The sequence below is a fragment of the Neoarius graeffei genome, chromosome 2 (genome assembly GCF_027579695.1).
Source record: "Neoarius graeffei isolate fNeoGra1 chromosome 2, fNeoGra1.pri, whole genome shotgun sequence".
Taxonomy (NCBI): domain Eukaryota; kingdom Metazoa; phylum Chordata; class Actinopteri; order Siluriformes; family Ariidae; genus Neoarius; species Neoarius graeffei.
This window is the reverse complement of record NC_083570.1, coordinates 103,313,171-103,336,965: the sequence shown is the minus strand read 5'-3', so window position 1 is coordinate 103,336,965 and position 23,795 is coordinate 103,313,171. Positions and strand designations below refer to the sequence as shown.

General features: G+C 46.7%; 1 gene segment (V, D, J or C); it reads left to right on the top strand.

Moving 5' to 3' along the window:
• Nucleotides 1-247: 247 nt before the first annotated feature.
• LOC132870466 (Ig kappa-b4 chain C region-like) lies at nucleotides 248-1,917 on the top strand. The segment is given in 3 exon segments: nucleotides 248-277; nucleotides 734-818; nucleotides 1,598-1,917. Coding segments are annotated over 3 exon segments (435 nt in total).
• The last annotated feature ends 21,878 nt before the right edge of the window (nucleotides 1,918-23,795 follow it).

Below are 23,795 nucleotides of genomic sequence, written 5' to 3'. Positions count from 1 at the left end.
TGTGCTGCCAATGCAAAGTGTCCTCTAAGTACGGAAACACCTTTACCACATTCCCCCAATCTTACTGTAATTCTCACACTACTACAGAGTTATTGTGTGAATTTTACTTGTGGGGTCAGATGGAGATTTTCTGTAAAACACTTTGAGGTCTAAGATGCATAAATAAGTGAATTAGAGAGAGAAGCTTCAACTTTCACTGGATGGTGTTTGTACTGAATGTTAATGAGTTTCTCACTGTAGTGGATTTATGGTGGAAGAAGCAGCATCAATGTTGGCAGTGAGTAAATACACACTCATATTTTTGACAATAAATTAATCTTTAGATTAGTGTCGGTCTTAAATATCATATCATAACTTTCTATCAGTCTACAGAAGCAGTGGAGGAATTATTCTCACTTTAGCTCCACACATTCAGTCATATATTGTAAATTTCTCATGAGTACATCAGCATTTTTACTCCATGAGGCATTCTGGGTAAATCCTGTGCAATTGCAAGTCCACATTTTGTGAAATTTCAACTTTTATTTTGTGTAATTTATTTGTGTTTCTCACACACTAATTGCATCCTCAGTTTAGATTGACACTCTAGGTGTATAAAAAGAAAAAAAACAGTAAACTGTAGTAAAACAGTCAGAGAGTTAGTGTATTAATCAGCTGATGTGAGCAGAAGTTGGTGTTTTGTAGCTGTTTTGTAATAAGAGGTTGAAATGGATGGAGAGAGCAGTGAGTTTAGAGCAGCAGGGTTTTTGTACGGCCGCTAAACCTGTTTGTATCACTGTGGTGGACTTTTGGTGGAGGAACCAAACTGTCTGTGGGCCGTAAGTAACCTGTTTACTAATTACTGAAATGGAGTGTGTTCAGATTAATGACTGAAATGGAGTGTGTTCAGATTAATGACTGAAATGGAGTGTGTTCAGATTAATGACTGAAATGGAGTGTGTTCAGATTCATGTTGTAATGTGTAAAGAATATATTTTAGATTTATTTTTCCTCCAAATCCAGATCAGATGTGATTTTTGTATCACGTCCTTCTGTTTCTCAAATTTCCCTTATTTTAGAAGTTTGAAAAATGTCTTTGATTATACTGCTGGTTGTTTATTATAATTTAAAGCTTAAATGTATTTGATTCTACTGCTGGTAGTTAATTATAATTTAAATCTAAAAGGAAAGTAGATATCATTGTGTAAATTACAGATGACATTTTGTTGAATGATTTTAATGACATTTAATATCTTAGAGACTGTGAGTCCAAAAACGGATTTAAATGTAGAAACCAAAACTGATTTTGCTTAAGTGGTGAATATTCTGTATTTTAAATGTTATAAAATGAGCTTCATATTTTTAATGACTGAATACTTGGTCTAATTCAATTTTCCTGTCCAGGGATAGCTGTAATATAAATAATTATAGATCTAAGATGTAAAAGTGTTTGAATTGAGTGTGAATCGTTTGCGATGCTCCACTGAACTCAGTTCTGCTCTGTAAGATATAAAGGGAAGTGAAACACACAGTGACCTGAAACGAAGCCTGAGTGACTGACAGCTGTCCATTCCTGTCTCAACTGTGTGTGTGTGTGTGTGTGTGTGTGTGTGTGTAGGTGTCACTCAGCCCAGTGTGACGGTGTTGCCTCCCTCCAGTGTGGAGCTGCAGCAGGAGAAGGTCACACTCATGTGTGTGGCCGACAAGGGCTTCCCCTCGGACTGGACACTGAGCTGGAAGGTTGATGGGAGCAGCTGGAGCTCGGGGGAGAGCCGCAGCACCGCCGTTCTGCACGCGGACGGCCTCTACAGCTGGAGCAGCACGCTGAGCCTCCACCCGGAGCAGTGGAGGAACAAGGTGGTGACCTGTGAGGCCTCCAAAGACAACCAACCTACTGTGGTGGGCAGAGTGAACACAGAGCAGTGCTCAGAGCTGTGAGCTCACACACACTTTACTCAGCTCACCTTCTACTGCTTCACTGTGTGTTACATGTGGCCTTTACTGCTCAAATGTCCCACTTTCATCATTTCATTTGAGTTATTAACATGTGAGCTCACACACTCCTCAGTTTAACTCAATTCTTCTTCTTAATGATCATTTCCATATGTGTTAAGTGTGTGTATCACTGCAATGTCCTGCTTTGAATTATTAATAAAAGCCTTTGAATCATGAAACACTTTTGTTGCACATTATTGTTCATGTACATCATAAAGAAATCACCAAAGCATCTGTCTCAGTATCTGTTATGGACCGTAATATATATAATATTAATATTATAGATATTCATTATAAAGACTAATAATAATAATAATAATAATAATAATAATAATAATAATATTCAAGAGAAAGTATCGACAGTGAGGATGTGAATGAAATTATAAAGTGTTTATGTTTAAAAGAGAGTAAGTGGAATGCTTCTTGTTACTTTCATTCATTGGTGAATTGGGGACTGGTGTGATGGTTATGGAAATGCTGTTACACCTACTGTATTAATCACAACTGTAAACCTGGATGTTACTCAGACTGAACTCAAATCAATATTCTGTTACAAAAATCATCAGTATTACTTTTGTAGTGAATTTCCGACACTAAAAGACATGTTACAATTTACTATGCAGGGGCACTGCTCGAAATTTTGGGCCCTCTAAAAAATATAATAAACACCCCCCTCACCCACCCCTGCAAAAAATAAATAAATAAATAAATAAATAAATAAATAAAGCACTTCCCTTAGTTTATCCAGAGGAAGTGTTATTCGTGCTTTTAATTAATTATTAGTGTTAGCGAGTTATTCATTCAACAAAATCTGAGTTTGTCAGACACCAGTAATGACCCACTGGATCTGAACACCTTTACTGAATTGATCACAGAAGACACAGACCTTGTTTATGGACCTTGTGCACCAACATCATAGGTCAGAGGTCAAGTTTGTTTATCCACCATATTGGGTATCAAGCCGCAGATCACTTCACATGCAGAAATTTTTGGAGATTGATTAAAATTTTCAGTCAGAATGGCTTGTTGTGTGGCAGTAGGGTGCTCAAACAGAAAAAGCACAGAGGGTTTATCATTTTACCGGTTCCCCGCTGATCAAGAGCGGAGGAAGAAGTGGATTGCTGCCGTTAAACGTGTTGACTGGGAACCAAGCGAACACTCGAGGTTGTGTGCCCAACATTTCGTGTCAGGCAAGTGGCTTCTACCCCTGTAACGTTAACTGTTTCAGTATAACGCATAAATAATATACATTTTTGTAATAAACATGATACACTTGTGCATTTTCAATTTTTATGTGTCCTAAATCCCTGACTCGTGGCATTCCACATTGCCATTACTAAAACTAGTAGTAGATCTAGTAATATCTATACATAATAGTTAGTACTACTACTAATTAAAAACAGTATCATGCTACATGATTCGATAATAGCGATATGCAAATAAGATCTATTCTAAAAAGTCAATGTATGGTACGCACCTGTGAAGAAATAACAAAATGCTTTTCACGCATATGAACTAGCACGTTCCGTACCCATCCTGAGGAGAAATATCTGTAAGCTTCTAGTGACTTGTAGGCTTTTAGTGACTGACCACTGTAACCCCCTGGCGTGTTGATTAGATAATGATATACATCGGGGTAACTTACGTCTTGCAGCTCATTACTTGAACAATCAAGCGCAGATTTGGTTTCACTCTTACTAATCATATATGGGTCGACCCAATAAGACAGCAATCTTATCTCTATAACGATTGTTTGCTGTGATATCCAGGGATTCAGCATAAGTCGAGAGGCAGACTTGAGAAGAAGACATCGCGACAGTGGGTATCACTATCAAACTTGCGAAAGCGTGATCCCCAATATGGCGGTGTAAACAGAAAATCACGTGACCGTGACATCACGCGCACAAGGCCCATACCCTGATATTACTTTTCACCCCTCAGTGTCAGTCTTTAGTTCGAGACCTCCCCAGGCTGGAGCTCGTAGATAAGTATAAACTTCGTGTAGGCTGGCCTTGGTGTCTCAAACAGATTTCCAAATTCATCCTGATGTCTCCTTCATGTACTGACTCATTATATGCAGTTACATTTCAAGGTTGATGAATAATTATTTAATTCAGAGAAGAAAATTATGTGATTTGTTTTTTTTTTCTTGGATGTGCCAATTTAATAGAAAACAAAACAAAACAAACAAACAAACAAACAAACAAACAAACAAACAAAAAACTGGAAATACAGTAATCCACAATCCTGTGAGAAAAACTCAACATTCATCAAGTGATTCAATAAATTAAATTATACATTAAATAAATTATTAAATAAAGACTTGAACAATAACAACAATGAGCTAGATAACCACTGTACATACTCTACATGCATTTTTAAAGTGGCTTATGTGCTTTGTTGTGCAACAGAGCGGAACATTTATTTAACACGCTCATAAATTTTACATCAACAATTTGGTCATACCATGCTGCCTAAAAATGGATGCATCGAAAACAGAAGTGCGAGAATATTTTTAACACCAAGGATTCAAATTCCAAAAGACAAACGGTGAACCTTCTTGGTAGCAAAATCATTGATAAACTCTTTAAAGTTAAGTGGCAGAGCCAACTTGCTTTTGATTGAAAGGACTGCAAGATTATTCAGCCTCTCCTGAGCCATTGTTGATCTCAGATAGCTCTTGATCAGTTTCAGCTTACTAAATACCCTTTCTCTACCAGCAACAGTAAATGGGAGTGTGCAAAAAATCCTAAAGGCAATGCAACCCTCTCCAAAAACGCTCTGGAGTTGCAATTTGTAAATTGCATTTAGGAGAGAAAGACAGGTGCAGTCAGAGTGGAAAGTAGCAGAAAATATTGAATAAGATGCCTGATTTCATTCTCAAACTGAGGTGTGAGGTCCCTTGCGTACTTAATTATCAGTGGCCAACACAGAGAAGAAACAGTACTGTCACTTATCTGCCCAACTTTATGTGTGGCTGCAAATTCTTCGACAATATTTGCTATGGTTTGGAACCGAGTGTCCAAGTCACTTATTATCTGCTCCAGGGCAGTGAAAAATACAGTATTTCGAAATGTTGTTTCTGCTCTGTCTTCCTGGCCTGCTTCCTCTGAGGTCTCATCCTGGAACCTCTTCCTCTTCTTTTCACAGCTGACTTCTTTTCTAAACTGAGGTGGAACCCCCATTTGATTAGCAATCAATGATGCCTCAGAGAGGAGAGAATCCCATCCATTTCTAAGAGCCTGCATCTCATCTTAGAGTGCATTTACACTGGCTGCCTCCACCTCAAGTGATATTTTCCCTGACTGGAGTATCACATTTCTGTCATCAATACATTGCAATACTTTCATCCAAATGGTCAGAAGTACAATGTCATCAAACAACATAAAGTACTTCCTTAGACCAACAGCTTCAGGTCTAGCCTCACTTGTGAGACTGCATGAGCTGAGTATGGAGCCAAGGGCCTCAATGACATCAGGTTTTGCTCCATGTTAAACAGCATCAATCTGTGCACTCCAGCAATGTACATGCAGCACCACTTAACATCACACATCTTGTACCCGTGGTCCTTATTCAGAGCGCTATGAGAAGGCCTTTTTAATCCATGTGAAAAAAGAGCACAAGGAATGCAAAAAAGAGCATTTGCACTGTCACTATGAACTAACCAGTCCCTTTTAACCTTTTCTCTGCTGTTTGATGCCTTGGGGTATTTCAAGTAGTCTGGAAATGGCTTTCCCTCTGAATCTTTGGGTATTTCTTTGTCTTCCCTTGTTGCCAATTTTCTAACAATAGTTGCCCTGTCACTGTCGCTTAATTTTGCTGGCCACAAGCCTGGCTCAACTGACAGCAGATCATCTAGTTCTGAAACCAGTGTATGTGACTCAGTGACTGAAATGTCCCTGATCTCAGCCTCACTTTGTTTTTTGCTCTTCACTGCTTCCTCCTCCTCACCTGTGCTGCTGTCACTACTTGCACTGTCATTCTTAGCCTCTTCTTCTTTGTGAATATCTCTCGCCTCCTCTCGGGCTGCATCATGGCTTGAAGAGGGCCTTGGCTCCAAACTATCCATAAGGTACATAATTCTGAATCTGTCATATAATTGTACTAACACAGCATGTTTTGAGAACCATGTGTATGTATTATGAACTTGGATGGAATTAGCTGCATGCTTCGTTAGTAAGGTTAGTTGATCAAAAAGGGAAAAAAGTTTTTTAAAAGGGTGATCTTAAAAGTGACAATGGCGTTATTCCCTTTACATCTTAAATCAAGCTATCTAACAGTCTTTTTAGCTAGTTTTTGTTCATTTCATATGCCAGTTGTCCATTTCATTATTGGAATTTCTATATGAACGTTATCAGCTAAAATTGTACTTGTTTGCTATAGCTACAGTAGCTGCTCACTTGATTAATGCAGCATAAATACGAAAAATCAGTCTGCATGAGCCTTAACCCCAAAGCCCTTTATTTACAGATCCATCCATCCATTATCTATAACCGCTTATCCTGTACAGGGTCGCAGGAGCCTATTCCAGCACACATGGGCAAGAGGACAAGTCACCAGGTCATCGCAGGGCTGACACATAGAGACAAACAACCATTCACACTCACATCTACAGTCAATTTAGAGCCACCAATTAGCCTAACATGCATGTCTTTAGACTGTGGGGGAAACCAGAACACCTGGAGGAAACCCACACACACACTGGAAGAACAGCAAACTCCATACTGAAAGGCCCTTGTCGGCTACTGGGCTCAAACCCAGGACCTTCTTGCTGTGAGGCAACAGTGCTAACCACTAGACCACCATGCCACTCATTATTCATAGATTTCTCTGTAAATACATTATCAACAAAATACTGCTCACCTCCTTCTGCTTCAACTGGGAGGGGGGTTGAGGCAGGGTTCCCTAATCCTGAGGCTGCATCTGTGCATGTTGAGTGCAGACGTCATTCATGAACAAGCTAGTTATTAGCATGCATTTTAACTTAGGTGGCGCACTAGCTGTATAGTGGGCCAACAAATTCACTGAGCTCATTGCAGACCAAAATTACATTCATTACTCATCTCATTTTCAGTGGCAATAAAAGGAACCTATGAAATATTTAAGAAAACTCACACTGCATTGGAAATTAAGTGGTTAGCTTGGTCATTCAAAAAGTGGTTAAGCCACAATAATAATCTTCTGTAGCATTAACATTAGCATGTGAGGTTAATAGCCACCAAAGGAAAAAGATTGAATAAATGTATTGGCTACCTTTCTTCGAGAAAAACTGGGTGACTAACTGTCAGTCCTTTTTCTCTCTCCCTCAGCTTTCTGCTGCCTCTCTTTACATTTCTGGTAACCCGACTTCTTCATGATGGTTTCAATCTAGTGATGACTCACCATCAATTCTACCTGTATTGTGCGCAACTGACTTTAGTGCTTGATTTGAAAACAACAAACCTAACGTGGTGTCATGCTCTGGCTCTGCCTACGCAAGACTGTACCATGTAATGAATAGGGACAGGGTGAAATATAAAGACTATCTAGTCTAATAATTTTGCGGAAAATGGAAAACCAAACAAGAAGGTTGTTGTATTTGCTCATTTTAAGAGATAACATTTTTAAATAAATATTTTTATTCAATTAATTTATACATGATAAATTAATATTGTCCCCTGAGGGCCCCTAGACAGTGCTTGGCCCTAAGAATAGACATAACTCCCCCCAACACCTCCCCTTTCAGTATGGAATGAGAGTTTATTTGTATGTCCACAGTTTCCTGTCCCTGGTCCTAGAGTGTCCCCTGTCCTGCACATTTTACTCTTTTACCTGCACTAACACACTCACTCAAATCAGCAAGCACTGTCAATTAGTGTAAACATTAAATGAGGTGTGTTGAGAGCAGGGAAAGTGCTGAAATGTACATGACAGGGGGTCCTGGGGTGGACTAGGGGTAAACCAGGGTTAGTAACCTGTGAGTTAATCAGTGTCAGGACACCATGAACACTGATCAAACACATGGCTTCTCAAACCGCAAGAATAATTACAGACATTAATCACTTGATTTAAACTTGATGTCTTTGTGTCTTTTAATGAGTGTGTATGTGTTTTTTATGCTTATATACTGCAGTGAACCATCAACTGGCTGACGAGTTGAATGAGTTCTACTGCAGATTTGACACATTCACACCTCTCCCCCCCTCAGTCATTAAAGACCCATTTACACCCCCTGCTATTGTGCCTCCTCTCGCCTCTGACCCCACACCAGCACTCAAGATCTGTGAAGAGGATGTTTGTCAGCTTTTTTGCAGACAGAAGATCAGGAAGGCACCCGGCCCAGACAGTGTGTCACCCTCCTGTCTGAAGGTCTGTGCTGATCAGCTGGCTCCCATCTTCGCCCCGATCTTCAATTGAGGTATTTCACCTGATGTCACAGGGTCACATGACACCCCGGTGTCTGCCATTTTGGATGGCAAGCTACATACTAATGCTGCAGACAGAGAGGGAGAACCAGCTTGGAAAAAAACGTGTTACAGACACCTAGAATAGATTAATTTGTCAGTAATCACTCTATAAATAACCATGGTGTTTGCTTGTTGTGCTGAGGGCTGCCACAACAGACAGGGACAGCATGCAGGACGCTCCTTTTACCGGTTTCCTACTGACCCAGACAAGAGGGCCAAATGGATTGCAGCTGTGAAGAGACAGGATTGGGAGCCAACAGAGTACTCCAGACTTTGCAGTGATCATTTAATTTCAGGTTAGTTTATCAGTCAACGCAATTTTGATAAAATATATAGCAAAAAGTAAATGGGTCAGTGTTTGTTAACCCATCTGAGCAGTGAAACAAGGCAGTGTTAATTTGTCTAGGGTTGCATGTAGCAGACATTTTGTTCTCCTGTTTGTCATGTATTATTTTTCTTTTGATGAATAAAGTTTATAAATACTACTTATATCATGTCATAGCCGAAGCTCGCTAGCGCACCGGGGAGCTCGCTAGCGCGCTCAGGCGCCGGAGCTCGCTGGCGCACCGGGGAGCTCGCTAGCGCGCTCGGGCGCCAGAGCTCACTGGCGCGCCGGGGAGCTCGCTAGCGCGCTCGGGCGCCGGAGCTTGCTGGCGCGCCGGGGAGCTCGCTAGCGCGCCGGGGAGCTCGCTAGCGCGCTCGGGCGCCGGAGCTCGCTGGTGCGCCGGGGAGCTCGCTAGCGCGCCGGGGAGCTCGCTAGCACGCTCGGGCGCCAGAGCTTGCTGGCGTGCCGGGGAGCTCGCTAGCGCGCTTGGGCGCTTGGGCGCTGGAGCTCGCTGGCGCGCTGGGGAGCTCGCTAGCGCGGTCGGGCGCCGGAGCTCGCTGGCGCGCCGGGGAGCTCGCTAGCGCGCTCGGGCGCCGGAGCTCGCTGGTGCGCCGGGGAGCTCGCTAGCGCGCTCGGGCGCCGGAGCTCGCTGGCGCGCCGGGGAGCTCGCTAGCGCGCTCGGGCGCCGGAGCTCGCTGGCACGCCGGGGGAGCTCGCTAGCGCGCTCGGGCGCCGGGGGAGCTCGCTGGCGCGCCGGGGGAGCTCGCTAGCGCACTCCGGCTATGACATGATATAAGTAGTATTTATTAACTTTATTCATCAAAAGGAAAATAATATTCTATTCAATACTCTATTCTAATTGCCCAAACCTGTGTATGGCGATGGGTCAGTGAACAATCCTGGTGCAAGCAGGTAAACGTCGTTCTCTAAACCTGCTAACCTCAATTTTTGCAAATACCTCTCCCTCTGCTCGCCCTGTAAATGCCCTATGTCGCTGGATAGTGAAGGTGTTTTCTGCATCTCGCTCCTTTTTCTTTTATGTTTTTCGTTTGTCGCCTTCCTCGCATTCAAACTGATTCGAGCCGTGCCGTCCAAAATGGCAGCATCACATGACTTGGTCATGTGGGTGAAATACCTCAATAGATCCCTGGAGCTGTGTGAAGTCCCCTCATGCTTCAAATGCTCCACAATAATCCCGGTTCCCAAGAAAACCACCATCACAGGACTGAATGACTACAGGCCTGTAGCCCTCACATCTGTAGTCATGAAGTCCTTCGAGAGACTGGTGTTGTCACACCTGAAGTACATCACAGACCCCCTGCTGGACCCTCTACAGTTTGCCTACTGGGCAAACAGGTCAGTGGATGATACAATAAATATGGGTCTACACTACATCCTGCAACACCTTGACACTGCAGGGACGTACGCCAGGATCCTGTTTGTGGACTTCAGTTCGGCATTCAACACCATTGTTCCAGACATCCTCCACACCAAGCTCACCCAGCTCACTGTGCCTTCCTCCACCTGACAGTGGATTACAAACTTCCTGACTGACAGGAAGCAGCAGGTGAGGATGGGGAGCATCATATCCAGCACTAAGGTCTGCAGAGAAAATTATTGGTGTCAACCTGCCCTCCATCCAAGACCTATACCTGTCCAGAGTCAGGAAACGGGCAGGTAACATCTCTGTGGACCCATCACACCCTGGTCACAAACTGTTTGAACTTCTCCTCTCAGGGAGGCGATATAGATCACTGTATGCAAAAACAACCAGACACAAGAATAGTTTCTTCCCTCAGGCTGTCTCTGTGATGAACAGCTAAAATCCAGATTCATATATCAGTAATATCGCTTGCAAAATATCTGCACACTCATACAGTCATTCTGTGCTCATTGTTACTTATATTATATTTATACTTATTTATATTTACTATTTCATCTTTGCACTATGCACCATATTGCACCAAAACAGAAAATCCTTTCTGTGATAAACAGCTAAAATCCAGACTCATATATCAGTAATATCACTTGGAAAATATCTGAACAATCATACCGTCATTCTGTGCACACTGTGTAATTTATATTTATTTATCTATTTCGTACTTGACTTACCTGGATTACTTTGCATTATGCACCTATTGCACCCCCTTTTTTGTTGTCGTTGTTGTTTGTTTGTTTGTTTGTTTTGTGTATATGCTTTTTATCTGTTTTGTACTATGAGAGCTAAGTGAAACCGGAGTCAAATTCCTCGTGTGTGTCCACACACCTGGCAATAAAGTGTTTCTGATTCTGATATATAATGAGACTCACTGTCACAGTGAGTGTCATAAGGCTCATCTCTAATTGCTTCATAATAGTAACAGCAAGTCACAGATAAGGAGTAAAATTGGATTTAGCCCGTATTCAATATCACAACCAGCCATCAGTGCAGATACGGATCTGTTATCTCTAAAGCTGTTCTTCTTTCTAAAGATGTATCAGGTGTGACAGGTAACACCACGACTGAGAGACCTGGGAAACTATTGATCTTTGTTAGGACTTGGACTGTTTTGGCCTCTAGAGGCCGCTGTTATTTCCTTTTCATGTCGTGTTTATTTTGGCCTCTAGAGGCCGCCACTGTTCCTGTGTTTTGTGTTTGTGTTAATTGCCTAATTATCTTCACCTGTGTCCTTAATTAGTTTGTCTATTTATACCCCTGAGTTCAGTCCTCTTGTCACGGAGTCTTTGTGCTGTTATGTTTATCTCCAGTTTCCTTTGTACTGTGTTTTTTGATCTTCTTAGCTTTTGTATTTTTGCACTTTGCTTTTCTTTTGGATTATACTCTTTGGTTTTTTTTTGTCTTTTGTTTTGCCCTGTATATAGTGTATATAGTTTAAATAAACCTTTTGATTCTTTTTCTACTTCCGCCTCACGCCTCTGCATTTGAGTCATCCCCCTGGTGGCCTAGTGGGGGTTTGCTGGATTATCACACCAACGAACCAGGTTCGAATCCCAGCAAAACCCTAACAGAAAGACTCCGTCATGACCGACTCAGCAGAGGCTGCTTCAACTGTCTACCCGGCCAACCTTCAGGGAATTATGGCAGCTTTGACACGCTTTGGAGCGACCATGGACGCTCATGGACGTACGCTCACCAGCCAACGTGAGGCCCTCGCTCGCCACGAGGAACTGCTTCAGCAAATTGGGAAAACCCTGGCACAGCTGACATCTCTGCCTGCATCTCCTGCTCCTGATCCAGTTCCTGCTCCTGATCCAGCTCCCACTCCTGCTCCAGTGCCTCCTGCAATGCTGCCTTCTTCACCTCGCGAACCCAGCCTTCCTGCACCACAGAGGTATGACGGCAAGCACAGTGAGTGCCGAGAGTTCCTTACCCAGTGTCAACTCACCTTTGAGCTTCAGCCTACCACCTACACTACGGATCGCCGCAAGATTGCCTTTGTGATCACCTTATTAGCTGGTAAGGCGCGAGCCTGGGCTACTGCTATCTGGCAAAGACAGGGACCTGAGTGCTTTGATTTCCAGCTGTTTTCTGAAGAGATGCTTCGGGTCTTCGATCAGGCAGACATCAGTACCGACGCAGCCCGAAAGCTCATGTCCATCCGGCAAGGAGGAAGCGTCGCAGATTACGCCATCTCGTTCCGAACACTCGCAGCAGTAAGTGGATGGAACGAGACTGCCCTGGTGTCAGCCTTCCACCATGGTCTGTCTGACCCCATCAAGGACGGTCTGGCCTCTATTGGATGCCCAAGTGACCTCGAAACCCTCATCTCACATGCTATTCGTCTGGACAACAGGATGAGAGAACGCCACCAAGCCTTGAGCCCCCCCAGCCTCCCTACCTCTACCTGGAGACCGTCTACCTCCTTCAGTGACTGTCCAGAACCCATGCAAGTGGGTCGTACTCGCCTCTCCGCATCTGAGAGGGAGCGCAGAAGGAGGGACAAGTGCTGCATCTACTGTGGCAAGCCTGGTCACTTCCGAGCATCATGTCCCGAACTCTTGGGAAAAGGACCGCCCCGTCCAGCCGAGGGAGGGTTGTGACGGGGCCTACCCTCTCTCCCGGACTCCCTGGCCAAGGAATCTACATCCCGGTCTCCATCTCCTGGGGTGAGTCTGTCCACTCTTGTCAAGCTTTGATAGACTCAGGGGCGGCTGGGAACTTTATGGATATTCACTTCGCCCAAAGCATCAATATACCTACTGCACCTCTTGAAGTCCCTCTGTCTGTGTCTGCCCTCGATGGCCAAGCGTTAGGTGATGGAAGAGTCACTCAAGTTACTTCTCCAGTCTTCCTCCAGTCTCAAGGTCACAAGGAAGAAATATCCCTGCACCTGATTCCTTCACCTGAGTTCCCAGTTATTCTAGGCCTTCCTTGGCTTACTCGCCACAACCCTCGCATAGACTGGGTAACAAGCCAGGTTGTGGAATGGGGCCCTGCATGCCATGCCTCTTGTCTGCTCTCTAGCTCTCCTGTGTCTCCTGCCGAGCCCCCTGATCTCACCGAGTTATCTCAAGTTCCCACAGAGTACTGGGATCTCAAGGAGGTATTCAGCAAGAGCAGGGCCGCCGTTCTTCCTCCGCACCGGGCCTACGACTGTGCCATCGACTTGCTCCCTGGGACTACCCCTCCTCGTGGCAGACTGTTTTCACTCTCTCAGCCAGAACGCAAGGCCATGGAGGAATACCTCAAAGATGCCCTGGTCTCTGGGTTTATTCGACCCTCCACTTCACCTGCTGGAGCCGGCTTCTTCTTTGTCGGCAAGAAGGATGGGGGGCTCCGACCATGTATTGATTACAGGGGCCTGAATAAGATCACTGTGCGCAACCGATATCCCCTTCCGCTGATGTCCACAGCTTTCGACCTGCTCCAAGGCGCCACCGTCTTCACCAAGTTGGACCTACGGAACGCATACCACCTCATCCGTATCCGACAGGGAGACGAGTGGAAGACTGCCTTTAACACCCCGTCTGGGCACTACGAATACCAGGTGATGCCCTTCGGACTCACCAACGCACCAGCTGTTTTTCAGGCCCTAATCAACGACGTCTTAAGGGACATGATTAACCTATACGTTTTTGTCTACCTCGACGACATCCTTATCTTTTCCAAGACCGTGCAGGAGCACCGCCACCATGTCCGCCAGGTTCTCCAGAGGCTGCTACAGAACAATCTGTTCGCCAAGGCCCAGAAATGCGAATTTCATGTTCCCGAGGTCTCCTTTCTGGGATTTATTGTACGGACAGGCCAACTCCAAATGGACCCTGCCAAGACCCTGGCCGTCCGGGATTGGCCTACTCCCAAGTCCGTTAAGGAGGTTCAGCGGTTCTTAGGATTCGCTAACTTCTACCGCAAGTTCATCAGGAACTTCAGTTCTGTGGCAGCACCCATGTCTGACCTCACCAAAGGGACAGGTGGATCTTATGGCTGGTCTCCTCAGGCAGAAAAGGCGTTCAAAGACCTCAAGGACCGCTTCTGCACGGCACCCATTCTGGTTCTCCCGGACACCTCCCAACCATTCATCGTGGAGGTGGACGCCTCGGACAGTGGTGTCGGCGCGGTGCTCTCTCAACGTTCGGAAGGAAAGCTGCACCCCTGCGCTTACTTCTCCCACCGCCTGAGTCCTGCTGAGTCCCGGTACGATGTGGGGGATCGAGAACTGCTAGCGGTCAAACTGGCCCTTGAGGAGTGGAGGCACTGGCTGGAGGGAGCACAACATCCATTCCTGGTTTGGACTGACCACAAGAACCTGGAGTACCTCCAGCAAGCCAAGAGACTGAACCCTCGACAGGCTAGGTGGGCCCTGTTTTTCAATCGGTTTGACTTCACCCTCTCATACCGCCCCGGCTCCAAGAACACCAAACCTGACGCACTGTCCAGACTGTTCTCTGCCACTAACAGGGAGAATGAAGTCGGGCCTATTATCCCTGTGTCCCGGATTGTGGCCCCTGTCCGCTGGGGTATTGAGGAGGCTGTCCGACGAGCCCAACGCCAGGACCCCGGTCCTGGGACGGGGCCACCAGGCCTCTTGTACGTCCCACATCAAGCCCGGGCCAAGGTTCTCCAGTGGGGTCACTCTTCCCCTCTCACCGCCCACCCGGGAGCTCGGAGGACCCTGGACTTCCTGAAAAGACGCTTCTGGTGGCCTAACATGGAGAAGGAAGTAAGGTCATTTGTCCTGTCCTGTGAGGTTTGCACCAGAACCAAGAACCCACGACAGCGTCCCCAGGGTCTCCTGCATCCTCTGACCATTCCCCGGCATCCCTGGTCCCACGTGGCAGTCGACTTTATCACGGGTCTCCCTGAGTCACAAGGTAACACGGTCATTTTGGTCTTAGTTGACAGATTCTCCAAGGCCTGCCGCTTCATACCACTGTGCAAACTCCCCTCTGCTCTTGAAACTGCGAAACTTTTGTTTAATCATGTCTTCCGAGTCTTTGGTCTTCCACAGGACATCGTCTCAGACCGAGGGCCCCAGTTCTCCTCCCGAGTGTGGCACGGGTTCTGCAAGGTCATCGGAGCCACTGCCAGCCTCTCCTCTGGGTTTCATCCACAGTCCAATGGTCAGACGGAGAGGCTCAACCAGGACCTGGAAACCACCCTGCGAGGCCTGGCTATGGATAACCCGACATCGTGGAGCACCTGGCTGCCATGGGCGGAGTACGCCCACAACACCCTGCAGTCATCGGCCACCAAGCTGTCGCCATTCCAGTGCCAATTCGGGTTCCAGCCACCTCTGTTCCCGGACCAGGAGGAGGACGCGGGGGTGCCCTCGGTCAACCAATATGTGAGACGGTGTCGCAAGACCTGGAGCAAGGTCAGGAAGACCCTCATACAGACCTCCAGAACCAACCAGACTCAGGCCAACCGCCATAGAAGACCTGCACACGCTTTCCGCCCTGGGCAGCGTGTTTGGCTGTCCACTAAGGACCTTCCACTGCGGGTGGAGAACCGCAAGCTTGCTCCTCGCTACATTGGCCCCTTCAAGGTGGTGCGCAGGGTGAACCCTGTCTCCTACCGGCTCCAGTTGCCCCGGACTCTGAGGATCAACCCCACTTTCCATGTTTCCCTGTTACAGCCCGTACTGACATCTACGTATGCCCCTGCCCCTAGGAACCCCCCACCCCCCCGCATCTTCCAGGGGCAGACTGTGTTCACTGTGAATCGCCTGCTTGACTCCCGCCGGGTCCGTGGCGGCTTGCAATATCTGGTGGACTGGGAGGGCTATGGTCCTGAGGAGCGCTGCTGGGTTCCTGCTCGGGATGTCCTAGATAAAGAACTGTGTCGGGACTTCCATTCGGCCCATCCGGATCGCCCTGGGAACGTCAGGAGACGCTCCTAGAGGAGGGGGTCCTGTTAGGACTTGGACTGTTTTGGCCTCTAGAGGCCGCTGTTATTTCCTTTTCATGTCGTGTTTATTTTGGCCTCTAGAGGCCGCCACTGTTCCTGTGTTTTGTGTTTGTGTTAATTGCCTAATTATCTTCACCTGTGTCCTTAATTAGTTTGTCTATTTATACCCCTGAGTTCAGTCCTCTTGTCACGGAGTCTTTGTGCTGTTATGTTTATCTCCAGTTTCCTTTGTACTGTGTTTTTTGATCTTCTTAGCTTTTGTATTTTTGCACTTTGCTTTTCTTTTGGATTATACTCTTTGGTTTTTTTTTGTCTTTTGTTTTGCCCTGTATATAGTGTATATAGTTTAAATAAACCTTTTGATTCTTTTTCTACTTCCGCCTCACGCCTCTGCATTTGAGTCATCCCCCTGGTGGCCTAGTGGGGGTTTGCTGGATTATCACACCAACGAACCAGGTTCGAATCCCAGCAAAACCCTAACAATCTTACAGTAGTGGATGTGATGGACTGTGTGCAGTGTGGTGTGATGATGATTGAGAGATTTCTAATGTGAGTTGTGAGTTAGTGTGGTGTGGTTCCTCTCCTCCACAGAGGGTCATTCTGTCGTATCACATCCTCCAACTCAGCACCTGCAGTCTCTCCCAGCTGCAGCAGTGCAGTCTCTCTACAATCTGACTGAGGGAGGTTTTTGTACAACTCTATAACACTGTGTGAACAGCTCTTTGCTACTGATGTAATGGTAACTCTGACAGTAATAATCTCCTGCATCTTCAGTCTGGACTCCACTGATGGTCAGAGTGAAATCAGATCCAGATCCACTGCCACTGAAACGAGCTGGAAAACCTGACTGTAGCTGATTCACAAATTTAATCAGGAGTTTCGGAGCTTCTCCAGGTTTCTGCTGATACCAGTGTAAGTAGTGGCCATATGAGCTGTGATAATACACTGCCTGACTGGTTCTACAGTTGATGGTGACTGTTTCTCCTGGAAGAGCAGATTTCACTGCAGGAGTCTGAGTTACTGTGACTTGACCTCTGCATTCTGAAATAATTATAAAACACCATAAATTATTAAAAGCTGAAATTTAATTGAAACTATCAGTGTTTTTGTATGAACAGATCATTGCTGAGATAAAATATGAAGCAGTGTCTGACCTTGAGTCCAGAGGATCAGTGTCCAGATGAAGACGGGGATCAAAGTCATGGTAGCTGTGGGTGAAGTTGCTGTAGCAGCAGCTCTCAGTCATGAAGCGTTAAAGTCACAGCGCTATAAACACTCCCAGAGCACTGAAGCATGGGATTCAAATGCACACACACAAAAACACACACACACACACACACACATTTTCACTACGGACATCAAGCACTGAAACAGCCAGTCGGACAAAAAAAAAAACCTCAATGTTTTTTTTTTTGGTACTTTCCTTGTCAAGCATTTTAAAGCGACATACAACACTATATTGTTAAAACAAAGTGTTGTTAAATCAAAGTGTGGTGAAGCAGCTTTTAGTTACTATGCAGTACAGCTATAGAACCAACTCCCAGAGGACATTAAAAATGCTCCTGCTGTTGGCAGCTTCAAATCTAGACTAAAGACCAAGCTGTTTTCAGATGCTTTCTGCTAAATGATTAATTTTGTCATCTTTACATGTTTTAAACTTTCTTAACTTTTACAGTCTCTGCATGTTTTAAACTTTACTTAACTTTTGTTCTATTTTATTCTGCTGTTTTTTTACTGAACTTTTACTTCATTTTATTATTTTATTTCTACTATTGTTTGATTCTTATTATTTTTCTTCCCCATTTATTTTATGTAATTTTATTTTCTATTGTTTACTGTTTTGCTTTTACTTCTGTAAAGCACATTGAACTGCCACCGTGTATGAAATGTGCTATATAAAAAAACTTGCCTTGCCTTACCTTGCCTTGCCTATATGCTTCATCCCAGTAACTTCATATTAACTGCTTGCTCTCTGTAACAAATCTATTGAGATAATAATAACCACTTCTCTGTGTGGAAGGTGTTCACTGTTTTTATTTCAACCAGAAACCTCAACCCTTTAAGAATCTCACAGTTTCCTATATGTTGTCTTCGACAACAACAGGAGGAAGGTTGGTGTGTAATTATATTTTACAAAATTCTATTCACAATGCTGGCTTCATGATCCAATTTAATTTGATTCTCTGAATATTTTGAACTAAATTTTAATGAAGAATACTTTGGACTGAAAAGACTCTGTTTTGCATTTCAGAATCAACAATGCACATTTCTGTTTAAAACTAAATCAAAAGCTGCTACGAACAGAGTTTTAATATTGTAAACTGTGTGTCTTCGAAAGAAATAAATTTGTACATTCTCCCAAAAATTTGACTGAATAAATAATGGGGAAAATGATCGAAAATGATCGAAAATGAAACAACAAGCTCACTCACAACACCTGACGTGTTATTTTAACCAGTGACAGAGCTCCAAAGATGGCTCACATGCTTATTAACTGTTATAACATGGTTGTGAAACATGCGTTTGAACAGTGTCTTGCAACAGTATTCATCCCCCTTGGTGTTTGTCATGTTTTGATGCATTACAAGCTGGAATTAAAATGGATTATTGGGGGGTTAGCAGCATCTGATTTCCACTTTAAAGGTGCAAATTATTTATTTATTGATTGATTGATTGATTGATTGATATTGTGACACAAACAATAATTAAGATGAAACAGAAATCTGGAGTGTGCATACGGGCAGGTATTCATAAAGTCAGTACTGTGTCAAGCCACCTTTTGCTGCAATTACATCTGAAAGTCTCTTGGGGTATGTCTCTATTTGCATAGCACATCTATTCACTGGTGGCAGCACGGTGGTGTAGTGGTTAGCGCTGTCGCCTCACAGCAAGAAGGTCTAGGTTCGAGCCCTGTGGCCGGCAAGGGCCTTTCTGTGCAGAGTTTGCATGTTGTCTGCGTGGGTTTCCTCCAGGTGCTCCGGTTTCCCCCACAGTCCAAAGACATGCAGGTTAGGTTAACTGGTGACTCTAAATTGACTGTAGGTGTGAATGGTTGTCTATGTATCAGCCCTGTGATGATCTGGTTATTTGTCCAGGGTGTACCCTGCCTTTGGCCTGTAGTCAGCTGGGATAGGCTCCAGCTTGCCTGCGACCCTGTAGAACAGGATAAAGTGGCTAGAGATAATGAGATGAGATCTATTCACTGGGATTTTTGCCCATTCTTCAATGTGAAACTGCTCCAACTCCATCAAGTTAGATGAGTTGTGTTGATTTACAGCAATCTTCAAGTTCTGCCACAAATTCTCACTTGGATTGAGGTCTGGGCTTTGACTCGGCCATTCCAAAACATTAAAATGTTCCCCTTTAAACCACTCCAGTGTAGCTTTAGCAGTAAGTTTAGGGTCATTGTCCTGCTGGAACTTGAACCTTCCTCCCAGTCTCAAACCTCTGACTGACTCAAACAGGGTTTCCTCCAGAATTACCCTGTATTTAGTGCCATCCATATGTCCTTCAATCCTGACCAGCTTTCCTGTCCTTGCAGATGAAAAATATCCCCACAGCATGATGCTGCCACCACCATGCTTTACTGTAGGAATTGTGTTCTCAGGGTGAAGGGAAGTGTTGCGTCTGTGGCACACATGGCATTTCCCATGATGGACAAAATGTTAAATTTTAGTCTCATCTGACCAGAGAATCTTCTTCCGTGTGTTTGGGGAGTCTGCCACATGCTGTTGGGCAAACTCAAAATGTGGTTTCTTATTCTTTTTTTGTTTTTCTTTAAGCAATGGATTTTTTTTTCTGGCCACTCTTCCATAAAGTCCTTCTCTGTGGAGTCGTCATCTTCTTCCGCTTATCCGGGACCGGGTCGCGGAGGCAGTAGTCTAAGCATGGAAGCCCAAACTTCCCTTTCCCCTTTCAAGCAGACATCAGTAAAGACGCAGCCAGAAAGCTCATGTCCATCCGGCAAGGGGGAAGCGTCACAGACTACGCCATCTCGTTCCGGACGCTCGCAGCAGTAAGTGGATGGAACGAGACTGCCCTGGTGTCAGCCTTCCACCATGGTCTGTCTGACCCCATCAAAGATGGTCTGGCTTCTATCGGATGCCCTAGTGACCTCGACACAGTGATCTCACATTCTACTCGTGTGGACAACAGGATGAGAGAACGCCGCCAAGTTTTGAGCCTCCCGGGCCTCCCTGCCTCTACCTGGAGCCCATCTACTTCCTCCAGTGACTGTCCGGAACCCATGCAAGTGGGTCGTACTCGCCTCTCCACATCTGAGAGGGAGCGCAGAAGGAGGGACAAGTGCTGCATCTACTGTGGCAAGCCTGGTCATTTCCGAGCATCATGTCCCGAACTCTCGGGAAAAGGACCGCCCCGTCCAGCCGAGGGAGGGTTGCGACGGGGCCTACCCTCTCTCCTGAACTTCCTGGCCAAGGAGTTTACATCCCGGTCTCCATCTCCTTCGGGTGAGTCCGTCCACTCTTGTCAAGCCTTGTTAGACTCCGGGGCGGCTGGAAACTTTATGGATGTTCACTTCGCCCAAAGTATCAATGTCCCGACTGCACCTCTTGAAGTCCCACTGTCTGTGTCTGCCCTGGATGGCCAAGCCTTAGGTGACGGAAGAGTCACCCAAGTAACTTCTCCAGTCTTCCTCCAGTCTCAAGGTCACAAGGAAGAAATATCCCTGCACCTGATTCCTTCACCAGAATTCCCAGTGATTCTAAGCCTTCCTTGGCTTACCCGCCACAACCCTCGCATAGACTGGGTAACAAGCCAGGTTGTGGAATGGGGCCCTGCGTGCCATGCCTCTTGTCTGCTCTCTAGCTCTCCTGTGTCTCCTGCCGAGCCCCCTGATCTCACCGAGCTATCTCAAGTTCCCACAGAGTACTGGGATTTGAAGGAGGTATTCAGCAAAAGCAGGGCCGCTGTTCTTCCTCTGCACCGGGCCTACGACTGTGCCATCAACTTGCTCCCTGGGACTACCCCTCCTTGTGGCAGACTGTTTTCCCTCTCTCAGCCAGAACGCAAGGCCATGGAGGAATACCTCAAAGACGCCCTGGTCTCTGGGTTCATTCGACCCTCCACCTCACCTGCTGGTGCCGGCTTCTTCTTTGTCAGCAAGAAGGATGGGGGGCTCCGACCATGTATTGACTACAGGGGCCTGAACAAGATCACTGTGCACAACCGATATCCCCTTCCGCTGATGTCCACAGCATTCAACCTGCTCCAAGGCGCCACTGTCTTCACCAAGTTGGACCTGCGGAACGCATACCACCTCATCCGTATCCGACAGGGAGATGAGTGGAAGACTGCCTTTAACACCCCATCTGGGCACTACAAATACCAGGTGATGCCCTTCGGAATCACCAACGCACCAGCTGTTTTTCAGGCCCTAATCAACGATGTCTTGAGGGACATGATTAACCTGTACGTTTTTGTCTACCTCGACGACATCCTTATCTTTTCCAAGACCATGCAGGAGCACCGCCACCATGTCCGCCAGGTTCTCCAGAGGCTGCTACAGAACAATCTGTTCGCCAAGGCCCAGAAATGCGAATTTCATGTTCCCGAGGTCTCCTTTCTGGGTTTTATTGTATGGACAGGCCAACTTCAAATGGACCCAGTCAAGACCCTGGCCGTCCGGGACTGGCCCACTCCCAAGTCCGTCAAAGATGTTCAGCGGTTCTTAGGATTTGCTAACTTCTACCGCAAGTTTATCAGGAACTTTAGTTCTGTAGCAGCACCCATGTCGGACCTCACCAAAGGGACAGGTGGATCTTATGTCTGGTCTCCTCAGGCAGAAAAGGCATTCAAAGACCTCAAGCACCGCTTCTGCACGGCACCCATTCTGGTCCTCCCGGACACCTCCCAACCATTCATCGTGGAGGTGGACGCCTCGGACAGTGGTGTCTGCGCGGTGCTCCCTCAACGTTCGGAAGGAAAGCTGCACCCCTGCGCATACTTCTCCCACCGCCTGAGTCCTGCGGAGTCCCGGTACGATGTGGGGGATCGAGAACTGCTAGTGGTCAAACTGGCCCTTGAGGAGTGGAGGCACTGGCTGGAGGGAGCGCAACATCCATTCCTGGTTTGGACAGACCACAAGAACCTGGAGTACCTCCAGCCAGCATAGAGACTGAACCCACAACAGGCTAGGTGGGCCCTGTTTTTCAGTCGGTTTGACTTCACCCTATCGTACCGCCCCGGCTCCAAGAACACCAAACCTGATGCACTGTCCAGGCTGTTCTCTGCCACTAACAGGGAGAGTGAAGTCGGGCCTATTATCCCTGTGTCCTGGATTGTGGCCCCTGGCCGCTGGGGTATTGAGGAGGCCGTCCGATGAGCCCAACGCCAGGACCCCGGTCCTGGGACTGGGCCACCGGGCCTTTTGTACGTCCCACATCAAGCCCGGGCCAAGGTTCTCCAGTGGGGTCACTCGTCCCCTCTCACTGCCCACCCGGGAGCTCGAAGGACCCTGGACTTTTTGAGAAGGCGCTTCTGGTGGCCTAGCATGGAGAAGGAAGTGAGGTCATTTGTCCTTTCCTGCGAAGTGTGCACCAGAAGCAAGAACCCACGACAGCACCCCCAGGGTCTCCTGCATCCTCTGACCATTCCCCGGCATCCCTGGTCCCACGTGGCAGTTGACTTCATCATGGGTCTCCCTGAGTCACAAGGTAACACTGTCATATTGGTCATAGTTGACAGATTCTCCAAGGCCTGCCGCTTTTTACCACTGTGCAAGCTCCCTTCTGCTCTTGAAACTGCTAAACTATTATTCACTCATGTCTTCCGAGTCTTTGGTCTCCCGCAGGACATCGTCTCAGACCAAGGGCCCCAGTTCTCCTCCCAAGTGTGGCACGGGTTCTGCAAGGTCATCAGAGCCACTGCCAGCCTCTCCTCTGGGTTTCACCCACAGTCCAATGGCCAGACGGAGAGGCTCAACCAGGACCTGGAAACCACCCTGCGAGGCCTGGCTATGGATAACCTGACATTGTGGAGCACCTGGCTGCCATGGGCAGAGTACGCCCACAACACCCTGCAGTCATCGGCCACCAAGCTGTTTCCATTCCAGTGCCAATTCGGGTTCCAGCCACCTCTGTTCCCGGACCAGGAGGAGGACGCGGGGGTGCCCTCGGTCAACCAATATGTGAGACGGTGTCGCAAGACCTGGAGCAAGGTCAGGAAGACCCTCATCCAGACCTCCAGAACCAACTAGACTCAGGCCAACCGCCAAAGAAGACCTGCCCACGCTTTCTGCCCTGGGCAGCGGGTTTGGCTGTCCACTAAGGACCTTCCGCTGTGGGTGGAGAACCGCCAGCTTGCTCCTCACTACATTGGCCCCTTCAAGGTGGTGCGCAGGGTGAACCCTGTCGCCTACCGGCTCCAGTTGCCCCGGACTCTGAGGATCAACCCCACATTCCATGTTTCCCTGTTGCGGCCCGTACTGACGTCCATGTATGCCCCTGCCCCTAGGAAACCCCCACCCCCCTGCATCTTCCAGGGTCAGACTGTGTTCACCGTGCATCGCCTGCTTGACTCCCGCCGGGTCCGTGGCGGGCTTCAATATCTAGTAGATTGGGAGGGCTGCGGCCCAGAGGAATGCTGTTGGGTCCCCGCCCGGGACATTCTAGATAAAGGACTATGCCGGGACTTCCATTCGGCCCATCCGGATCGCCCTGGGAACGTCAGGAGACGCTCCTGT